The following is a 14,891-nucleotide window of genomic DNA, read 5'->3' on the forward strand; positions in this document are numbered from 1 at the left end:
GCATAACAACCAGAGGTGGGTAGAGTTCCCAAAAATTACCCAAGAAAGATAAAATACTTCAAAATATCTTTACTAAAGTAAAAGCAAACAGTAGCTGTTCAAGAAATTACTTAAAAATAAAAAGTATTCTGTAAAAAGTCTACTCAAGTACTGAGTATCTGATCAAATCATCAATCATTTTATGTTTTAAAATGACCCAAAAATAAAGTTTAGTGGAATAAGTGGAAATTTTGGTATTTTAAATATCAAAATGACAATAATTTATATAAATAACAAAAAATCAGGCTAGAGAAAGTTTTTCCAAATCTGTTTCTTTTAATTACAAACTGCAGGTGTCTGTCTGTGTCTGGTGGATTTTTGGTGAAAACATGTTTGTTCTTCATTCAGTGGGTAGAAAATCCAGAAATTTTACTAAAGTAAGAGTAAAAAGTACAGTGGAGTAAAAGTAATTTTTTCCAAAACATTTTTCAAGTAGTTGTAACTAAATGTAACTAATTCCTACACAAAACCTGATATGAAACTGTTTCAATTGTGGTGAATATTAGAGATGTGCCGATCAAGTTTTTTCCTGTCGATACCGATTCCGATCACCCAAGAGGGCAGATCACCGATACCGATCACATAATTATAATAATAATTATTATTTTTTTTAAATATTATTATAAACACTACCGGTTACATTATGTGGAAAAAAGAACCATGAATTTACCTCAATTTAGACAAAAACTTCTTTTTAATAACTGTCCAAGAAGAAAACTAAACAAAACAGGCATTCTGCAAATAGTACTGCTATCAGTAATACTATCTTTAACAGACTGATAACATATGGAGGCTCTGAAGAGGCTAAATATTGCAAAGAGTCAAAATAAAACCTCTCAACATTGCCAAAAAGATTAAAGTATAAAACTTAACATTCAAAGTCAAATACAGGATCCATTACAATAAACAATCCAGAGTTACTGAATGAAAACTTCCTGATAGCATGGCGGCTAGCTGATTACTGCTAGTTCTGACTGAGCGGAGTAATTATGCAGAGCAGGGAGGAGATCGATAATTTTTTTAGAGATTATCTGTCTCATGTTAGGACAGCGAAAGTTTTAATACGTATGTAAAATGTATTTTTTAGGTTAGATGCTGCAGCTTTAAGCAGAAGTTCGGTGTGAGAGTCACTACCAGGTGGAGCAGAAGCAGCGCTCCGTCTGTGAAATATTACTACCTGTAACACGTAGCAGTGGTTAAACAGCGAGAGCAGAACCAGCGTCTTACATCGCAGCTCGAAGACTTAAATAATTTTGCGGGTTATTTGTTTAGCTTTCTGACCGTCATGCTAATCCGAGTGAGTGTTTGTAGCTGTGCGCTGCTTTACCTGCTATCTGATCCTCCATATGTCGTTTTTACTGCAGTGAGCCTCGATGTAGCCAAACTCCGTCAAGTATGGCATTGTTTTTATGTCGTATTAGCTTCGTTGTGTTGATGCATTTTGACCTGCTTCAATTTTCCGCTGCAACATGCAAACCTTCCCATTCACTCAGTGCGTTATAGTTCCACAGCGCTTAGGATTTGTTACTGCGCGTTTGCGCAGAGTGAAGGAAAGAGGAGACCAGCTGCACAGACAGGCTGCGAAATGAGATGCAGGTGATCGGTTTGTGTGATCGGTGTGTGATCGGTGATCACTGACCGTGATCAGTGATCACCGATCATACGCTTTTTCACGGAAATTGGCCGATTGGGATCGGTGGCCGATCGATCGGCACACCTCTAGTGAATATGAATTACGTTTTATAAAACTTTCTGCAGATCGAGCTGCTCCTCCGTATCTGTAAGATAACTGGGTGTTTGTAAGATTAAATTGTTTGTTTTTCTTTTATTGGAAAGCAAAAGATGATTATTGACAGATTTCTTTGAGCCAAGCGAAGCTAAAATTATGTCGCAAGTTTTGGGTAGAACATGTTTACATTTATTTGAGTGAAAAAAATACATATTATTTTATACAGTTTTGACTTAATGACAGTTTTATTAGTCTGCATACTCCAGTTTAGCAATTAATCGATTACTAAATTAGTCATTTCAATAATTGATTAGGACTGAAATTATTAATCGAAACTTTTTCAAAAGCATCTTTAAAGTTCTTCCAGACTTTTGACCACTTTGAAAGTCGTCCTAGCCCGGCTTATTTATCCGCCATGTTTGTTTTGAAGCCGTTTGCCAGGAGAAATCTTTAACTTTCCTGTGGTTTTCTGCAGGTGCTGCATTGTTCGGGTCACGTGCGCGTTCACAGCAGCGAGCAGAGCGCCGACGGCCACAAGGAGCCGCCGGTGCCATACCTGGTTCTGATCTGCGACCCGATCCCTCACCCGTCCAACATCGAGGTTCCTCTGGACACCAAGACTTTCCTCAGCCGCCACACGATGGACATGAAGTTCACATACTGCGACGAGAGGTCAGGATTGTTTCTGTCATGGTGCAGTAGCGACATCTGGTGCCCAGGGGCGGTACTGCAACACATGGTTTGTTTCCAGGATCACTGAGCTGATGGGTTACGATCCAGAGGACCTGCTGAACCGTTCTGTGTATGAGTACTACCACGCTCTGGACTCGGACTATCTCACCAAGACTCACCATCACTGTAAGCTCAACAAAAACATCCACTTCTTATCGGCTTTTTAATTTGTTATTGTTATTTATTTGATTTTTTTTACTACGGACTATTAGAGCCATACTCAGAGAAAATTTAAAAAATACAGGAATAATAATTATGACCTTGTTTGTGTCCCAGGATTTGATGTTTACGATAATTTATAATCTGAATCTTGTTTTCTGTTGTTAGTGTTTGCTAAGGGCCAGGTCACCACAGGTCAGTACCGGATGCTGGCGAAAAGAGGCGGCTTTGTGTGGGTGGAAACTCAGGCCACTGTCATCTACAACAACAAGAACTCGCAGCCCCAGTGCGTCGTCTGCGTCAACTTTGTGCTCAGGTACCTGAAACGCTTCAAAACTGGCAGATTTTAATTTGAAAAACGCATCTAGAGATGAAGCTCAGTTTGGTTTGATCTTTCTGTCCTGCAGCGGGATCCAGGAGGAGAAACTGATCCTGTCTCTGGAGCAGACACAGGAGATGAAGCCGGTGAAGAAAGAGGAGGACCAGGAGGAGCAGCAGCAGCAGCAGCAGGATGAAGTCCAGGCTGAAGTGAAGAAGAGCGAGGCCGTCCAAGCGGACGATGAGGAAGAGGAGGAGGAGACCCCTGAGCAGAAGCTGCACCTAAACTTCCAGGATCTGGTGATTAAGCAGCAGGAGCAGGATTGTCTGTACAACCTGCTGAAGGGGCATCCAGACGCCCTGATGCTGCTGGCGCCGGCAGCCGGGGACACTATCATCTCCCTGGACTTCAGCCGCCCCGGTGCGTAGTCATATTTACTGCTCAAACGATTAATTGCGATTAATCGGTTATTGGAAAAAACAAACATTTAAAATTCAAATACTTTAGCAATCAATCATTAACTTGAGTATACAGACTAAAAAAACAGGCAATCTGCTGAATAAACAACGTAATTGTCTGAAATTGAGGGCATCTATTAATGTATTTCTAACCTTGCATAAAAAGGCTTAAGTGATTAAATAAAAATCTGCAGAATTTATCCAATTAATCGTCTTAATAATCAATTACTAAAGTAATCGTTTGTCACATTTTAGCACAGCTGACTGTTTGCAATCCGGTTAGTTAAAACGATCTGGTCGTTTTCAGGCACAGAGTCAGAGACTCACCTGCTGAAGGACGTCCCTCTCTACAATGACGTGATGCTGCCCTCTTCAGGTGACAAGCTGCCGCTGCCTCTGTCTCCTCTGGCGCCCACCGAGCCGCTGGAGCCCGCCAGCAGCTCCGCTGAGGAGGCAAAACCTGACAGCTTTGCTCCAGCGCTGTCCTCTAAACCCCCCAACAAACCCTCAGAAGTACGACTACGACTTCTTAAAGTTCTTCCTGAGCCTCATGTTGAACAGGAACTGACCTGCAGCCGTTTCTGTTTAGGTTGACAATCATCTGGGCTTCTCTTTCCCCATGGACACAGAGATGAACTCAGAATTTAAACTGGACCTGGTGGAGAAGCTGTTTGCCATTGACCCAGAGCCCAAGACTCCCTTCAACACGGAGGTAAAGATCAGGAGATTCTGTGGTTTTCAGTTCCTTATCTCAGGTGGAAATGAGAAGTTCTAAACAAAATGTGTAAGGCTGAATCGATTAATCGTGATTAATCAATTACTGAAATAATTGTCAACTAATTTAGGAATCAACTGTAGTATACAGACTAAAAAATATTGAAATAACCTGGTAACTGCAGTAATTAGGCCAAAACTAGAATAAATAAATACAATTTTGATTTAAGATTAAAAAACAATTATCAAGGAATGCTATGATGTTGCATTTTAGGCAATAAATGCCAATTTTCTTATTTAAAAAGGAATTTGGGTTTTTTTGTGTATTTTTATGTATACTATATAAATGAAAAATTTGCATAATGTACCAATTTATTTATTCAATTAGTCATCAGAATAATCGATGGATTAATCCAAAGGGGCTGAAAGTGTGACAAGTGGGCCATTTGTGGTACTTGAAATTATTTTGATCAGGCCCCAACCAAAATGAAAATTTTGTTTATTATTGGGCATGTAAAATAAAAAAGAGGGGGGAAATCTAAGATGTTGCATTTTTAATTTAGTGAATTTTGTAGCTTTAATTTGCCGGTTTTGGCTCCAGGAGCAAAACATTACTGGATTAATCGGTAATGAAAATCACCTTTTAGCTGCATGAACATGAATTTCCTCCCCCTTCAGGCGATGGAGGACTCTGAGCTGGAGATGTTCGCTCCGTACATCTCCATGGACGACGACTTCCAGCTGCCCTGCCTCGGCCCTGACGAGCCTCTGTCTTGTGGACCAGTCAAAGCCCTGGAGAGCTGCCCGGTCCTCGTCACGCCGGACCTCCACAGCCATCCCAGCTCTCCGTTCAGTGCGCCAGAGAGTCGCACGGCTTCTCCGGCTCCACCAGAACCCGTCAGCACGCCCCCTCCTGCCATTGTGGCGGCAAACAGGTTACTACTTTTCTTTTTTTTTTCTAGATGAACTTTTAGGACAGTTGATTCCCATCCAGTCTGGAAAAGCTTCAATTTCTGGTGGGTCTTTATTTCTAAATTGTGTTCCCAGTTCTATTTATGAAAGTCTATTCAGAAATGGACATCTATAAATTCAGATATTTATTGATTAATCTGTTTTTTATGTCGATTAATTGACTGTCTAACGATTAATCAAATTTTTGGGTTTTGAAAATTTTAATTATTAGGTTTCCATAGTTCAGAGTGATGTCGCCAAGGCGACCATCTTGTTTTACAACTTTTATTTATTTGAACTTTCAGTCCAGGTCAACTTTACGACTAATCTTAACGATCAAACTTAAAGTCATAATATTACAAGAATACAGAAATAGTAATACGAGAATAGTCTCATACAGTTGAAATAATACAACAATAAAAGACTTAGTACCAGAATAAAGTCATGATATTAGGAGAATAGTAGTAATTTTAAGAGGACTTCAATTCTGGGAAATGTAGTCGTAAAACCAGAGCTCTGAGACGACAATCAGTAACCATGGTAACGGCTGATGTTGTTGAACTTCAGGGTGGCACAGCCGGAGAAAGAGGTTCCTCTCAGAAATCTGGCTGCTCAGAACATCCAGCGGAAAAGAAAGCTGAGCGAACTGAAGGAGATCATCGAACAGGTTGGTCAGGGAGTTGATTTAACGAGCTTCATTTTTACAGGATGGTGTTTAAACTTTTAACGTTTGTCGTCTTCAGGGATCTTTGACCCAAGAGCTGCCTGAGAAGGGCAAAAAGCTGAAGGCGGCAGAGCCGGGAGCAACCAGGACCATTGTTCTTCTGCCTTCAGGTGAACAACATGGAAACCGTAGGGCTGAAACGATTAATCGTAATGAATCGGCTACTGAAATGATTGTCAAATGATTTAGTAATCGATTAATCGTTAGGTATAAAGACTCAAAAAAGCCCTTTGATGAATGAACAAAACGTCAGTAGCAGTAATTAAACCAAAACATTTATACATTTTGCATTTAAGACGTTTGTCTGAAAATGTTTCATGAAAAACTTCTCGTTTTAGTTTCACCTGGTCCAATTTCACTCGCCTGTTGTTGCTTTTAAGCCCTAAAATGTTTTTTTTTTAAATGAATGTAATTATTTATCTTTTAATTTGCGATGCACCGATCCGATATAAATGTCCGTATTAGTCACGATATTAAAGAAAATTCTAGATCGGGTATCGGTGACGATGTGCTCGACGCATAAAGGGAAATCTGTTCAGTCTATTTCTATGCACTGCTCTAAAAAATGTTATACTTTATTACTTATTTCAAATTATATTTATAATTCCTAGCTATACTTTCTGAACCATTTGGAAGAAAGTTTGTTGCAATTTAGTTTTACATTTGCCCAGTTAGTCGACCGATTGTTTTTGTCAGTTTATTATTTATTTATTTTACATTGGCTCTTGTACTCCTACGCCGACTGGACAAATTAAAGCTGTTTTTATGTCTTTGACCAAACTTGAGAAGCTATTGGTGTATTTAACTGTACTGTACTGGTGCAGAGTTGTCAGATAAGTTTGTAATTCAGTACATTTATGTCAGACTAAAAATAAAACAATGTTTTAAGTAAATTCAGCAAAGTTTTTAGGTAGCGGCAGATACTAAACCTTAGATATCGGAAGTGAAAAAAGTGGATTGATGCATCTCTACTTTTAAAGATTTTTAAATATTTTGTAAAAACGCTTAAGTGGTTAAAGAAAAATTTGTGGAATGTGCCCATTTTTTAACCCAATTAAACGTCAGATTAATAGATCATCAGAATAGTCGATTGTCAGAAGTGTAGATTAATTGCCAATTTAGTAAATTAATCGTCAGAACAGTTTATCAATAGTGAGAACAGTCAAACATCAAATGAATTGTCAAAATAATTAATTGTCGCAGTCGATTTATTGTCAAAGTAGGTGATTAATCGTCAGTGTAGGCGATTAATTGTCAGAGTAGTTGTTAGCTGTTGCTAACGGGACTCTCTCTGGTCCAGATCTGGCCAGCCGGCTGCTGGGCACCACCTCGGACGGCGGCGGCTCCCTCTTCTCGCTGCCGCAGCTCACCAGCTACGACTGCGAGGTGAACGCCCCCTTGCAGGGCCGCCAGTACCTGCTGCAGGGGGAGGAGCTTCTACGCGCTCTGGACCACGTCATCTGAGTCAGGACTTCACTTCTGGACTAGACTGGACACTACAATTATGCCCTCACATTGTGACTCTTCTTTTTGCCCTTTGACCCCCACTGCCATTTATTTATGTATCTGTTGGAGTTTGACGTTAGTCCGGCTGCTGTTTGTGCACCTTATGTGATATTTGCAGCATTCCACGGCGACAGCAGCATCTTGGTTTCAGTTTGAGGGATTGTCAGATGTCAACTCGCTCTCATTTCTTCCTCCTCTCCTCTTCCTCCTCCTCCGGGGAGTCTCTCCACACATGGCGCCTTCACCGATGACCCCTCTCCAGCGGGTCACCACAGAGCCTGGCGTTACTGCCAGCAGTGTATTGTAAGCTTCAGTCGCACAACTTATATTTTCTTAAAGAAAAAAATATTACCAGCAATATATATTAAGCCTTTTTAAAGTAGATGTAGATCTAATGGAAATGTTTTCTTTTTTCTTCCCATACTTGTATGTTGTAGTACCAAACTGACGTCTTTAGTCCTAAAGTCTGCACTGCAAAAACACAAAATCAAAGTATTTTTCTTCTCATTTTTAGTGCAAACATCTTAGTATTGTCTTATTACAAGTGTACTAACGTGCGAGTAAATGTTCAGCAAGATATAGGAAATTGTTTTAATTTAATCCCTTAATATTGATAAAAATTACTAGTTTCATTGGCAGATTATTTCACTTATTAATAATCTGCCATAATATTATGTAGTAGGCTTAAAACAAGCTTTTTCATCTTGCTGAAAAGTTACTTGTAAGTTAGTTTTCTTAATTTAAGCATACTAAGATATTTGTAAAAAATACTTATGGTTTTTGCAGTGTGATTGTATCTTTCTGAACCTTAACTGGTTTGAATGTTCTCTCCATTTTAATAGCTGTCTGTGAGCTAATTACATTTAACTGTGTAGCAGTCCAGTACATGTCACTTTATTACTTTACTGTAAGTGTGTGTGTGTGTGTTGCTGTACATATGACAGGGAAACTTCAATTTTACTCACTTTTTTCAGGAGACTCATGCAGGATTGGAATTATTTTTCTCTTCTGCATGAACAGACTTCATGTTTTATTGCTGAGTCTGAGGAACTCAAAGCAGTTCGAATAGGAGCGATTTTTCCTATTTCCTTTCCTTGTGTAATCGTTGTCATAGCAACAGTTGTGACCAGACAGGCTTATTTGCTCTGTTAAATGGTAGTTTAAATACCATTCTTCCTTGCCATAGTGTTGAGTCTCTCATGCTTCGTTTTTGCTGTTTAACAATAAATGGCATTAATAAAAAAAAAATTAACTGTTTTCAGTCTTTTATTTTAAAAACTGTCCATGATTTCCTATGCAGTTTGCTTGTTGTACAAATATTGAAATCAGCAGGAAAACCCAGGAATATTTGACATTTGTTTGGGAAATTAACAGTAAAGCTGCTAAAATATGCCCACACTTCAACTTTCATTCTATATGAATAAAAATGTTCACATTAATACATAAAGTTTCACAGTTTTGTTCCTGGCAAACGTTTGGCCACCAGTGTGCGTCAGCCACCGTCACTCGATGTATTCCGGTGTGACTTTGAGTTTATAGAGCTCGTTTCCTCTCTGGACCACCATGTTGATGGTGTCGCTGCTCCTGACGGCCCTGTAGATCTCCTCAGAGGTGTTCACCAGGACCCCGTTGATCTCCAACACGATGTCTCCTGGCAGCATCCCAGCTCTGAAATGATGCAGCAGAAACGCCTTTATTTATTACACACAACTTTATCTTGGGTTTTTTTTAATATAGAAAACATGTTGGAGATTTTCCTCCCCGTCTGAGGAAGAAGTAAAGCATCATATTTTGAGTTCTGGTTTGATTTATTCAAACTCTTTGTACTGCTTTACAGATGTATGATCTAGGATGCTAAGAAAATACATGAATGACTTTATTCTGGTAGTATGGATTATTTATTCTTCATATGGCCCTAATACTCTGTATTGGTCACAATTTTTACTCTAATTTAAAAATTAATCTGAATAAATACCAATTTGTTAAATCAGAACATAATCATACAAAAATATGTTCACATTTACGAACAAAATTAGTCGGCTCAGTTTAGCCTATTTTGAGCTGTTTTAGGGCCTCTGTCACTTTAAATCCAAATAAGCTGCTGCTGGCCACGCCCCCAACTCAACGTCTACGCTCGCACGCGAAAATGGCTGCGCAGTTGGACAACCGTACATCTTCGACCCTGAATCAGACCCATAGCAGAAGAAGTGGAGCCTCCTGCCCAGCTAACGGGAACGCAGCAAGTGGCTTCTAAATTGTAAGTCGACAACAAAACTGACTCGTTGAGCTCTGAACCCTCAGAAAAACTAAATCCTCAGGCAAAATATTTAGTTACTCGTGTAGTAGAGACATAGTAGGGGGAGCATTTTCTTCTTAGAAAAATATTAAAGCATTCTTAGTTGCTCAACTTCAATAAAATTGTTTATTTTTTGAAGTTATGTTGCTCAAATTTCAAAAGTAAGGTTTGATTTTCTGTAAATTTTAGTTTTTGTCGGTTTCAATTAAATTTTGTGACTGCTGTGGGTTTTTTGCGAGCTAACAGAAGTGTACCGTCAATTGAACAACTAGCCATCCATTCTAAAGGCTATGATTTTAAATAACTTATGAGCATTGGCAAATTTAAAACCAAAAATACCAAAAATTTCAGGGACGGTTGGGGGAACTAGCTGCATTACAATCAAGGATAGCAAAAAAAGCTAGCTGGCTGGCTAGCAAGGGTATATTAGCAGCTAATTAGCATAGCAACACCTACCTTGAGCCACAGAACATTATGAAGATATGTGTGCTACTCAAACTTTGCCTGACATAATAGTCCTGCCACAACAAAATGTAAGACCTGTGATTAACGTATTTAAGGTCAACTTATGTTTTAAGACACTTTTAAGGCCTTAATTTTAGATGCACAAATTTAAGACTTAAATCCTTAATACAGCAACCATACAAGATGATATTCAACCCCAGTCAGAGAGGACGTGTACCTGCTGGCTGGTGAGCTGGGGATGACTCTGTGGATCAGAATGCCATGGTTGACGTTAGGAAAAGACGAGTCTCTCATCTTCAGCTCTGCTATAATTCTGGAAACAGAAAATAAGCTTTAGACAAGTTTAGGTATCCATCACCACAGGATGTTAATGATGCTTTTACCTTGGTGTTAGCGTTAGCATCATGACACCGATGTACCGAGGTTTCACACTCAAGTCACCAACCTGAGAGGCTGAAATACGAGAAAAGGAATCGGTAAACAGCTGGATGTTGTTGTACCGTTTTTTACAGAAACATTGTTGTAGTATAGTAATCTTACTTTTTCTTTTTGCTGCTTGACTCAGAAAAAGTTTCACCCGATCAGACGGGATGGCGAATGAGATTCCTGCAGTGACCTTCATGGTGTTTATGCCGATTACTTCCCCATCCTGAAGAAAATACACAAAGATTAGAAAATCTTAGTCTGACCCTTATATTTTGTTGTAGAGTTGACTTGAATTAAAAGTCCAAATAAATAGAAGATTAATCCTGCTGGAGATTCTCCACCGACTTCACAAAACTGCATGTATTTATTATTTATCTTAGTATTTTGTTGTTCCGTTGCACAGATGGGTGGATGTTAATGGAGATTAGATGTAGTTTCCTCATAACTGAGAAACCAGCTGAGTGTGACAAATACTTAAACAGAAACTGTGACTCACCAGATTAATCAGAGGCCCTCCAGAATTTCCAAACTAAAATAAACACAAACAAAAGAAATGGGTCAGATGTGACGTGAAGAATCCACCGAACAGAAAAAGCCCAAGTCAAATCAGAAACTATTGACATGTGGAAGATGAATAATAGAAAACAGTTTTAAACTTCTGCTTATTAAAGCTGGTACAAACATAGAAAAGGCTGCCATTGACGAGTTCAGCAACAACAAAGGAACAAAATGGTGAAGCAGTGAAATACGACGGTGTACTAGGGCATGGTAATAAGAAAAAACAAACAAACAGGAAAACTTGCTAAAAAAACTGCTTTGAAATTAATCTCAGAAAATTTCTACCTAAAAGAAGGACATGTCTTTCATGTCTGACTGAGATTTATTTGTTAGAAATACATCTCAGAAAATTGGGGGAAAATCCCAAATTTTTTTTCTTTTTGAAACTAAATTTTCTAGAAATTTTCTGAGATTAATCTCAAAATGTAGTTTTTTCTAGTGAATTTTCAACTTTTTAATCTCAGAAATTTTCTTGTTGTTTTCCAAGAAAATTTCTTGGATTATTCTAAAAATTTGATGTTTTTTCTAGAAAATTTTGTACTTTTCCAACTCAGAAATTTCCTTGTCTTTTCTAGAAAATTTGTAAGATTAAGATCAGAATTTCAACATTTTATAGAGAATATTTTTCTACAAAATTTTCAGCTTTTCTAGCTCAGAAATGTCCTAGCTTTTTTTTTTTTTTTTTTTTTTTTTTAAGAAAATTTCTAAACTTAATCTCATAATGTCTGAAATTTTCTAGAACTTTTCAAGCTCATAAATCTTGTTTCTTCCAGAAAATTTCTAAGATTAATCTCAAGATTTCTGAGTTTTTCCTACAAAATGTCAGTTTTTTGGTGGAAATTTACCCTCCCTTTTTGTTTCTTTTCTATCTACAGCCCTGATGCGGCACTGTAGCGAAATGGCCGATCAAACATGTTAATGAAGAGCATAAATACTGAAGCCACTCACGTCGATGGTTGCGTCTGTCTGTATGTAATCCATGTTGGAGTTGGACAGGCCCAGCTCCTTGCTTCCTCTCTGCACCGAGCTGACGATCCCCGAAGTGATCGTGTTCCGGAGAGCAAACGGATTCCCCATGGCAACCACGAACTCTCCTTGACGAACCTCCGACGACTGACCCAGTTTGAGCGTGGGAAAAGGTTTCTGCTCACAAGAGTGGGAAAAATACACAAAAGAGGCGGAGAAAAGCTTTAGTAACGTTTCTCTACCATTGAGTTTAATTATTTCTCTTTAGAAAGTAAAAAAACTCCCAATATTTTGTTGATAATCTCTGTGGTTAGATAAATATTACATTTTAATTATCTGTTAGTGACATGACCAGGATTAGTGATTATCATATGGTTTATTGGGGCTGCACAGTGGCGCAGTTGGTAGAGCTGTTGCCTTGCAGCAAGAAGGTTCTGGGTTCGATTCCCAGCCCCGGTCTTTCTGCATGGAGTTTGCATGTTCTCCCTGTGCATGGTGGGTTTTCTCCGGGTACTCCGGTTTCCTCCCACAGTCCAAAAACATGACTGTCAAGTTAATTGGTCTCTCCAAATTGCCCCTAGGTGTGAGTGTGTGTGTGCATGGTTGTGTGTCCTGTGTGTCTCTGTGTTGCCCTGTGACAGACTGGCGACCTGTCCAGGGTGACCCCGCCTCTCGCCTGGAACGTTAGCTGGAGAGGCACCAGTGACCCCACTGAGGGACAAGGGTGTTAAGAAAATGGATGGATGGATATGGTTTATTGCTGCCAACAAATAAAAATGTAATGAGTATATAATAATTTTAATTTCTAATCCAGATTATCATATAACAATATGCTTATCTGAAATTACCAGATTAATCTGGCAATTTTATCCTGACCTGACATCCTGTGTTTAAAACTTAAATATATGAAATATCATGTTGAGATAGTTAAATTTAAGTGTTAAATATTATTTTATTTAGAGCTGAAACGATTAAATCAAATAAGCCTGATTAAACAATTATCAAAATAATTGTAAAATAATTTAGTAATCAATCATTAAAGTACACAGACACCATCCTTCTACAAATGAATGCTAAGTAATTAATTTATAGTTTCTGATTTTAAAAAAGTAATTAAAAAATACTTTGATCCCAAAGAGGAATTAAATTAAATCAAATTATTTGCATCTTTTAATGTATTTCCTAAATACTGTGTAAAAAGAAGGCTTCAGTGGTTTGATTATTTTTTAAAAACCTGATTAATCATTACTAAAATAATCATTAATGGAAGTTTGTAAGAGAAAAATAAAGGCTAAATGACTTTGTTGCTGCACTGCACATATTTTCACTCCTTCCTTACAGTTGAAGTGATTTTAATGGTGGCGATGTCTGCGCCGGGATCGACATCCTGCACCGTGGCGTTGTACGTGTCGCCGTTGGTTAGCTTCACTCTGACGCCTCTCTTGTTGGCCACGACGTGAGCGTTGGTGACGATCAGACCGTCGCTGCTGATTATGAAACCCGAGCCGTTCGACACCGGGACTTCTCTTCCTGAAAACGGATGTCTGAAAAAAACAAAACAAAACACAGAAGCTGCTTTCAGCCCATATTGAAAGAAAATGATCTGGAAACATTTTGTTTTGCCTGATTTTGTTATTTTTTGTCACTTATATGAATTATTGTCATCCTGGTCCTTAAAATACAAAAACTTGGACTTAAATTCACTTTTTGTTCCAATTGATTATGTAATTTTTAAATATTAGATGATTGATAATTTTATCAGTCACTCAGTACAAATACTTTTGCCAAAGTATTGGTACCAAAAGTCTACCAAAGTCTTTTTACTTTTACCAAAGTATTTGGTAAAAAGTCTTGGTCGACTTTTTACCTTTTACTTGAGTAATTTCTTGGATGGCTACTTTTTACTTTTAACTGAGTAAAAATATGTTGAAGTAGTGCTACTCTTACTTGAGTACAGTTTTTGGGTACTCTGCCCACCTCTGTAAATATATATTTGAATATATTGTGTCTTTTCCTCTTGTCAGTCACATAATTTAATTAGAATCTCTGGGCAGTTGAATAGAAAGAATTGGTTTCTGAATCAAAAATCGTATCTAAATCGAATCGCGACCCTTAAAATCGGATCATTCAGGCCCACTCACCTGCCCACGATCTCGATGTACACCACAGCTGGAGTGGATTTTTCCACCACATCAGCTATGAAGTTGTATCTGAAGCGGGGGCTGTCGGGTCTAAACGGGGAGGCGCACTGAGCAGAGGGCAGAAAGAGTCTTAAAAAGCTGCTGGATCCTGGAGATCCCTCTGAATCCACCTGATCCTCCCTTAAGCGGTCCAGTAGCGCCGCTCCGCAGAGCCCCAGCCCCACAGAGAGAGACCTGAGCCGGGCAGAGCTGCCTGACCGACCGCCTCCTTCCTTCCAGGCTGGATCTCTGTGGTCCAGGCTGCTGCGTCCATCCGATCCTCGGCTTTTAAACCGTGGGTTTGTCTCTGGTTCTTTTCCGATCAGGACAGATGGAAGACAAGAGAGTGTCCTCTGTCCCACAGTGTCCAGTCCACGGCAGTGGATCCTAATAACAGCTGACAGAAACCTGCCAGTTGCTGCCATGTTGCATCACTCGGTCACAGCTCAGCACTTTCTACAACTAAGCACACTTTCTATCCTAAAACAAAAAGTTATTCAGGACAAATAAAAAGATCCGCGTCACCAGTGATGACAGGAATAACTCTGAAAAAATACTTTTCCTTTAAATCTGCCCCAACTCTGAATGACTCTCAGCGACTCACGACTCGGATAACAGGAACCTTACCCCGGATATAAAAGGCTTTTCTTCGTGTTGTCGAATAAATGC

General features: G+C 38.9%; 2 protein-coding genes and 1 long non-coding RNA gene across 4 annotated transcripts in view; 2 read left to right on the top strand and 1 right to left on the bottom strand.

The window, feature by feature from the left end:
- The window catches only part of hif1aa (hypoxia inducible factor 1 subunit alpha a), a 22,554-nt gene extending 13,975 nt beyond the window's left edge, over window positions 1-8,579 (top strand). Inside the window, exons 6-15 of the mRNA XM_008400026.3 lie at window positions 2,244-2,440; window positions 2,520-2,626; window positions 2,828-2,975; window positions 3,067-3,398; window positions 3,744-3,949; window positions 4,026-4,148; window positions 4,829-5,085; window positions 5,669-5,768; window positions 5,845-5,935; window positions 7,126-8,579. Of these exons, the coding sequence (XP_008398248.1) occupies window positions 2,244-2,440; window positions 2,520-2,626; window positions 2,828-2,975; window positions 3,067-3,398; window positions 3,744-3,949; window positions 4,026-4,148; window positions 4,829-5,085; window positions 5,669-5,768; window positions 5,845-5,935; window positions 7,126-7,289 (1,725 nt within the window). The 3' untranslated portion in view covers window positions 7,290-8,579. The remainder of the gene's footprint in view (window positions 1-2,243; window positions 2,441-2,519; window positions 2,627-2,827; window positions 2,976-3,066; window positions 3,399-3,743; window positions 3,950-4,025; window positions 4,149-4,828; window positions 5,086-5,668; window positions 5,769-5,844; window positions 5,936-7,125) is intronic.
- Window positions 8,580-14,877, bottom strand: LOC103458895 (serine protease HTRA2, mitochondrial). Of its 2 annotated transcripts, XM_008400025.3 has the most exons (8): window positions 14,184-14,874; window positions 13,382-13,586; window positions 12,025-12,219; window positions 11,015-11,047; window positions 10,633-10,741; window positions 10,476-10,545; window positions 10,310-10,405; window positions 8,580-8,999 (listed from the first exon to the last, which is right to left on the bottom strand). In XM_008400025.3, the coding sequence occupies exons 1-8, from the start codon at window positions 14,645-14,647 to the stop codon at window positions 8,834-8,836; spliced, it is 1,338 nt and encodes a 445-aa protein (XP_008398247.1). In that variant the 5' UTR covers window positions 14,648-14,874; the 3' UTR covers window positions 8,580-8,833. The 2 variants fall into 2 exon arrangements, with proteins under 2 accessions (XP_008398247.1, XP_081459067.1); XM_081602941.1 differs by having other exon boundaries at window positions 10,476-10,741; window positions 14,184-14,877.
- Window positions 9,483-13,656, top strand: LOC145549938 (uncharacterized). The gene is made up of 3 exons (XR_014085743.1): window positions 9,483-9,588; window positions 11,952-12,269; window positions 13,384-13,656. It is a non-coding gene; the product is annotated as an uncharacterized LOC145549938 (long non-coding RNA).
- Window positions 14,878-14,891: the final 14 nt, after the last annotated feature.

This window comes from Poecilia reticulata, chromosome 22, assembly GCF_904066995.2.
Source record: "Poecilia reticulata chromosome 22, P_reticulata-male-v2, whole genome shotgun sequence".
NCBI lineage: Eukaryota > Metazoa > Chordata > Actinopteri > Cyprinodontiformes > Poeciliidae > Poecilia > Poecilia reticulata.

What these genes read in the sequence shown, in the direction of transcription:
- LOC103458895 (XM_081602941.1), bottom strand. Translation starts at nt 14,647, where the DNA reads ATGGCAGCAACTGGCAGGTTTCTGTCAGCTGTTATTAGGATCCACTGC. An exon ending in CCATTAAAATCACTTCAACT is followed by an intron (nt 12,220 to 13,381) that starts GTAAGGAAGGAG and finishes TCTTGTGAGCAG; the next exon opens with AAACCTTTTCCCACGCTCAA. An exon ending in CCCAGCTCACCAGCCAGCAG is followed by an intron (nt 9,000 to 10,309) that starts GTACACGTCCTC and finishes GCATCATTTCAG; the next exon opens with AGCTGGGATGCTGCCAGGAG.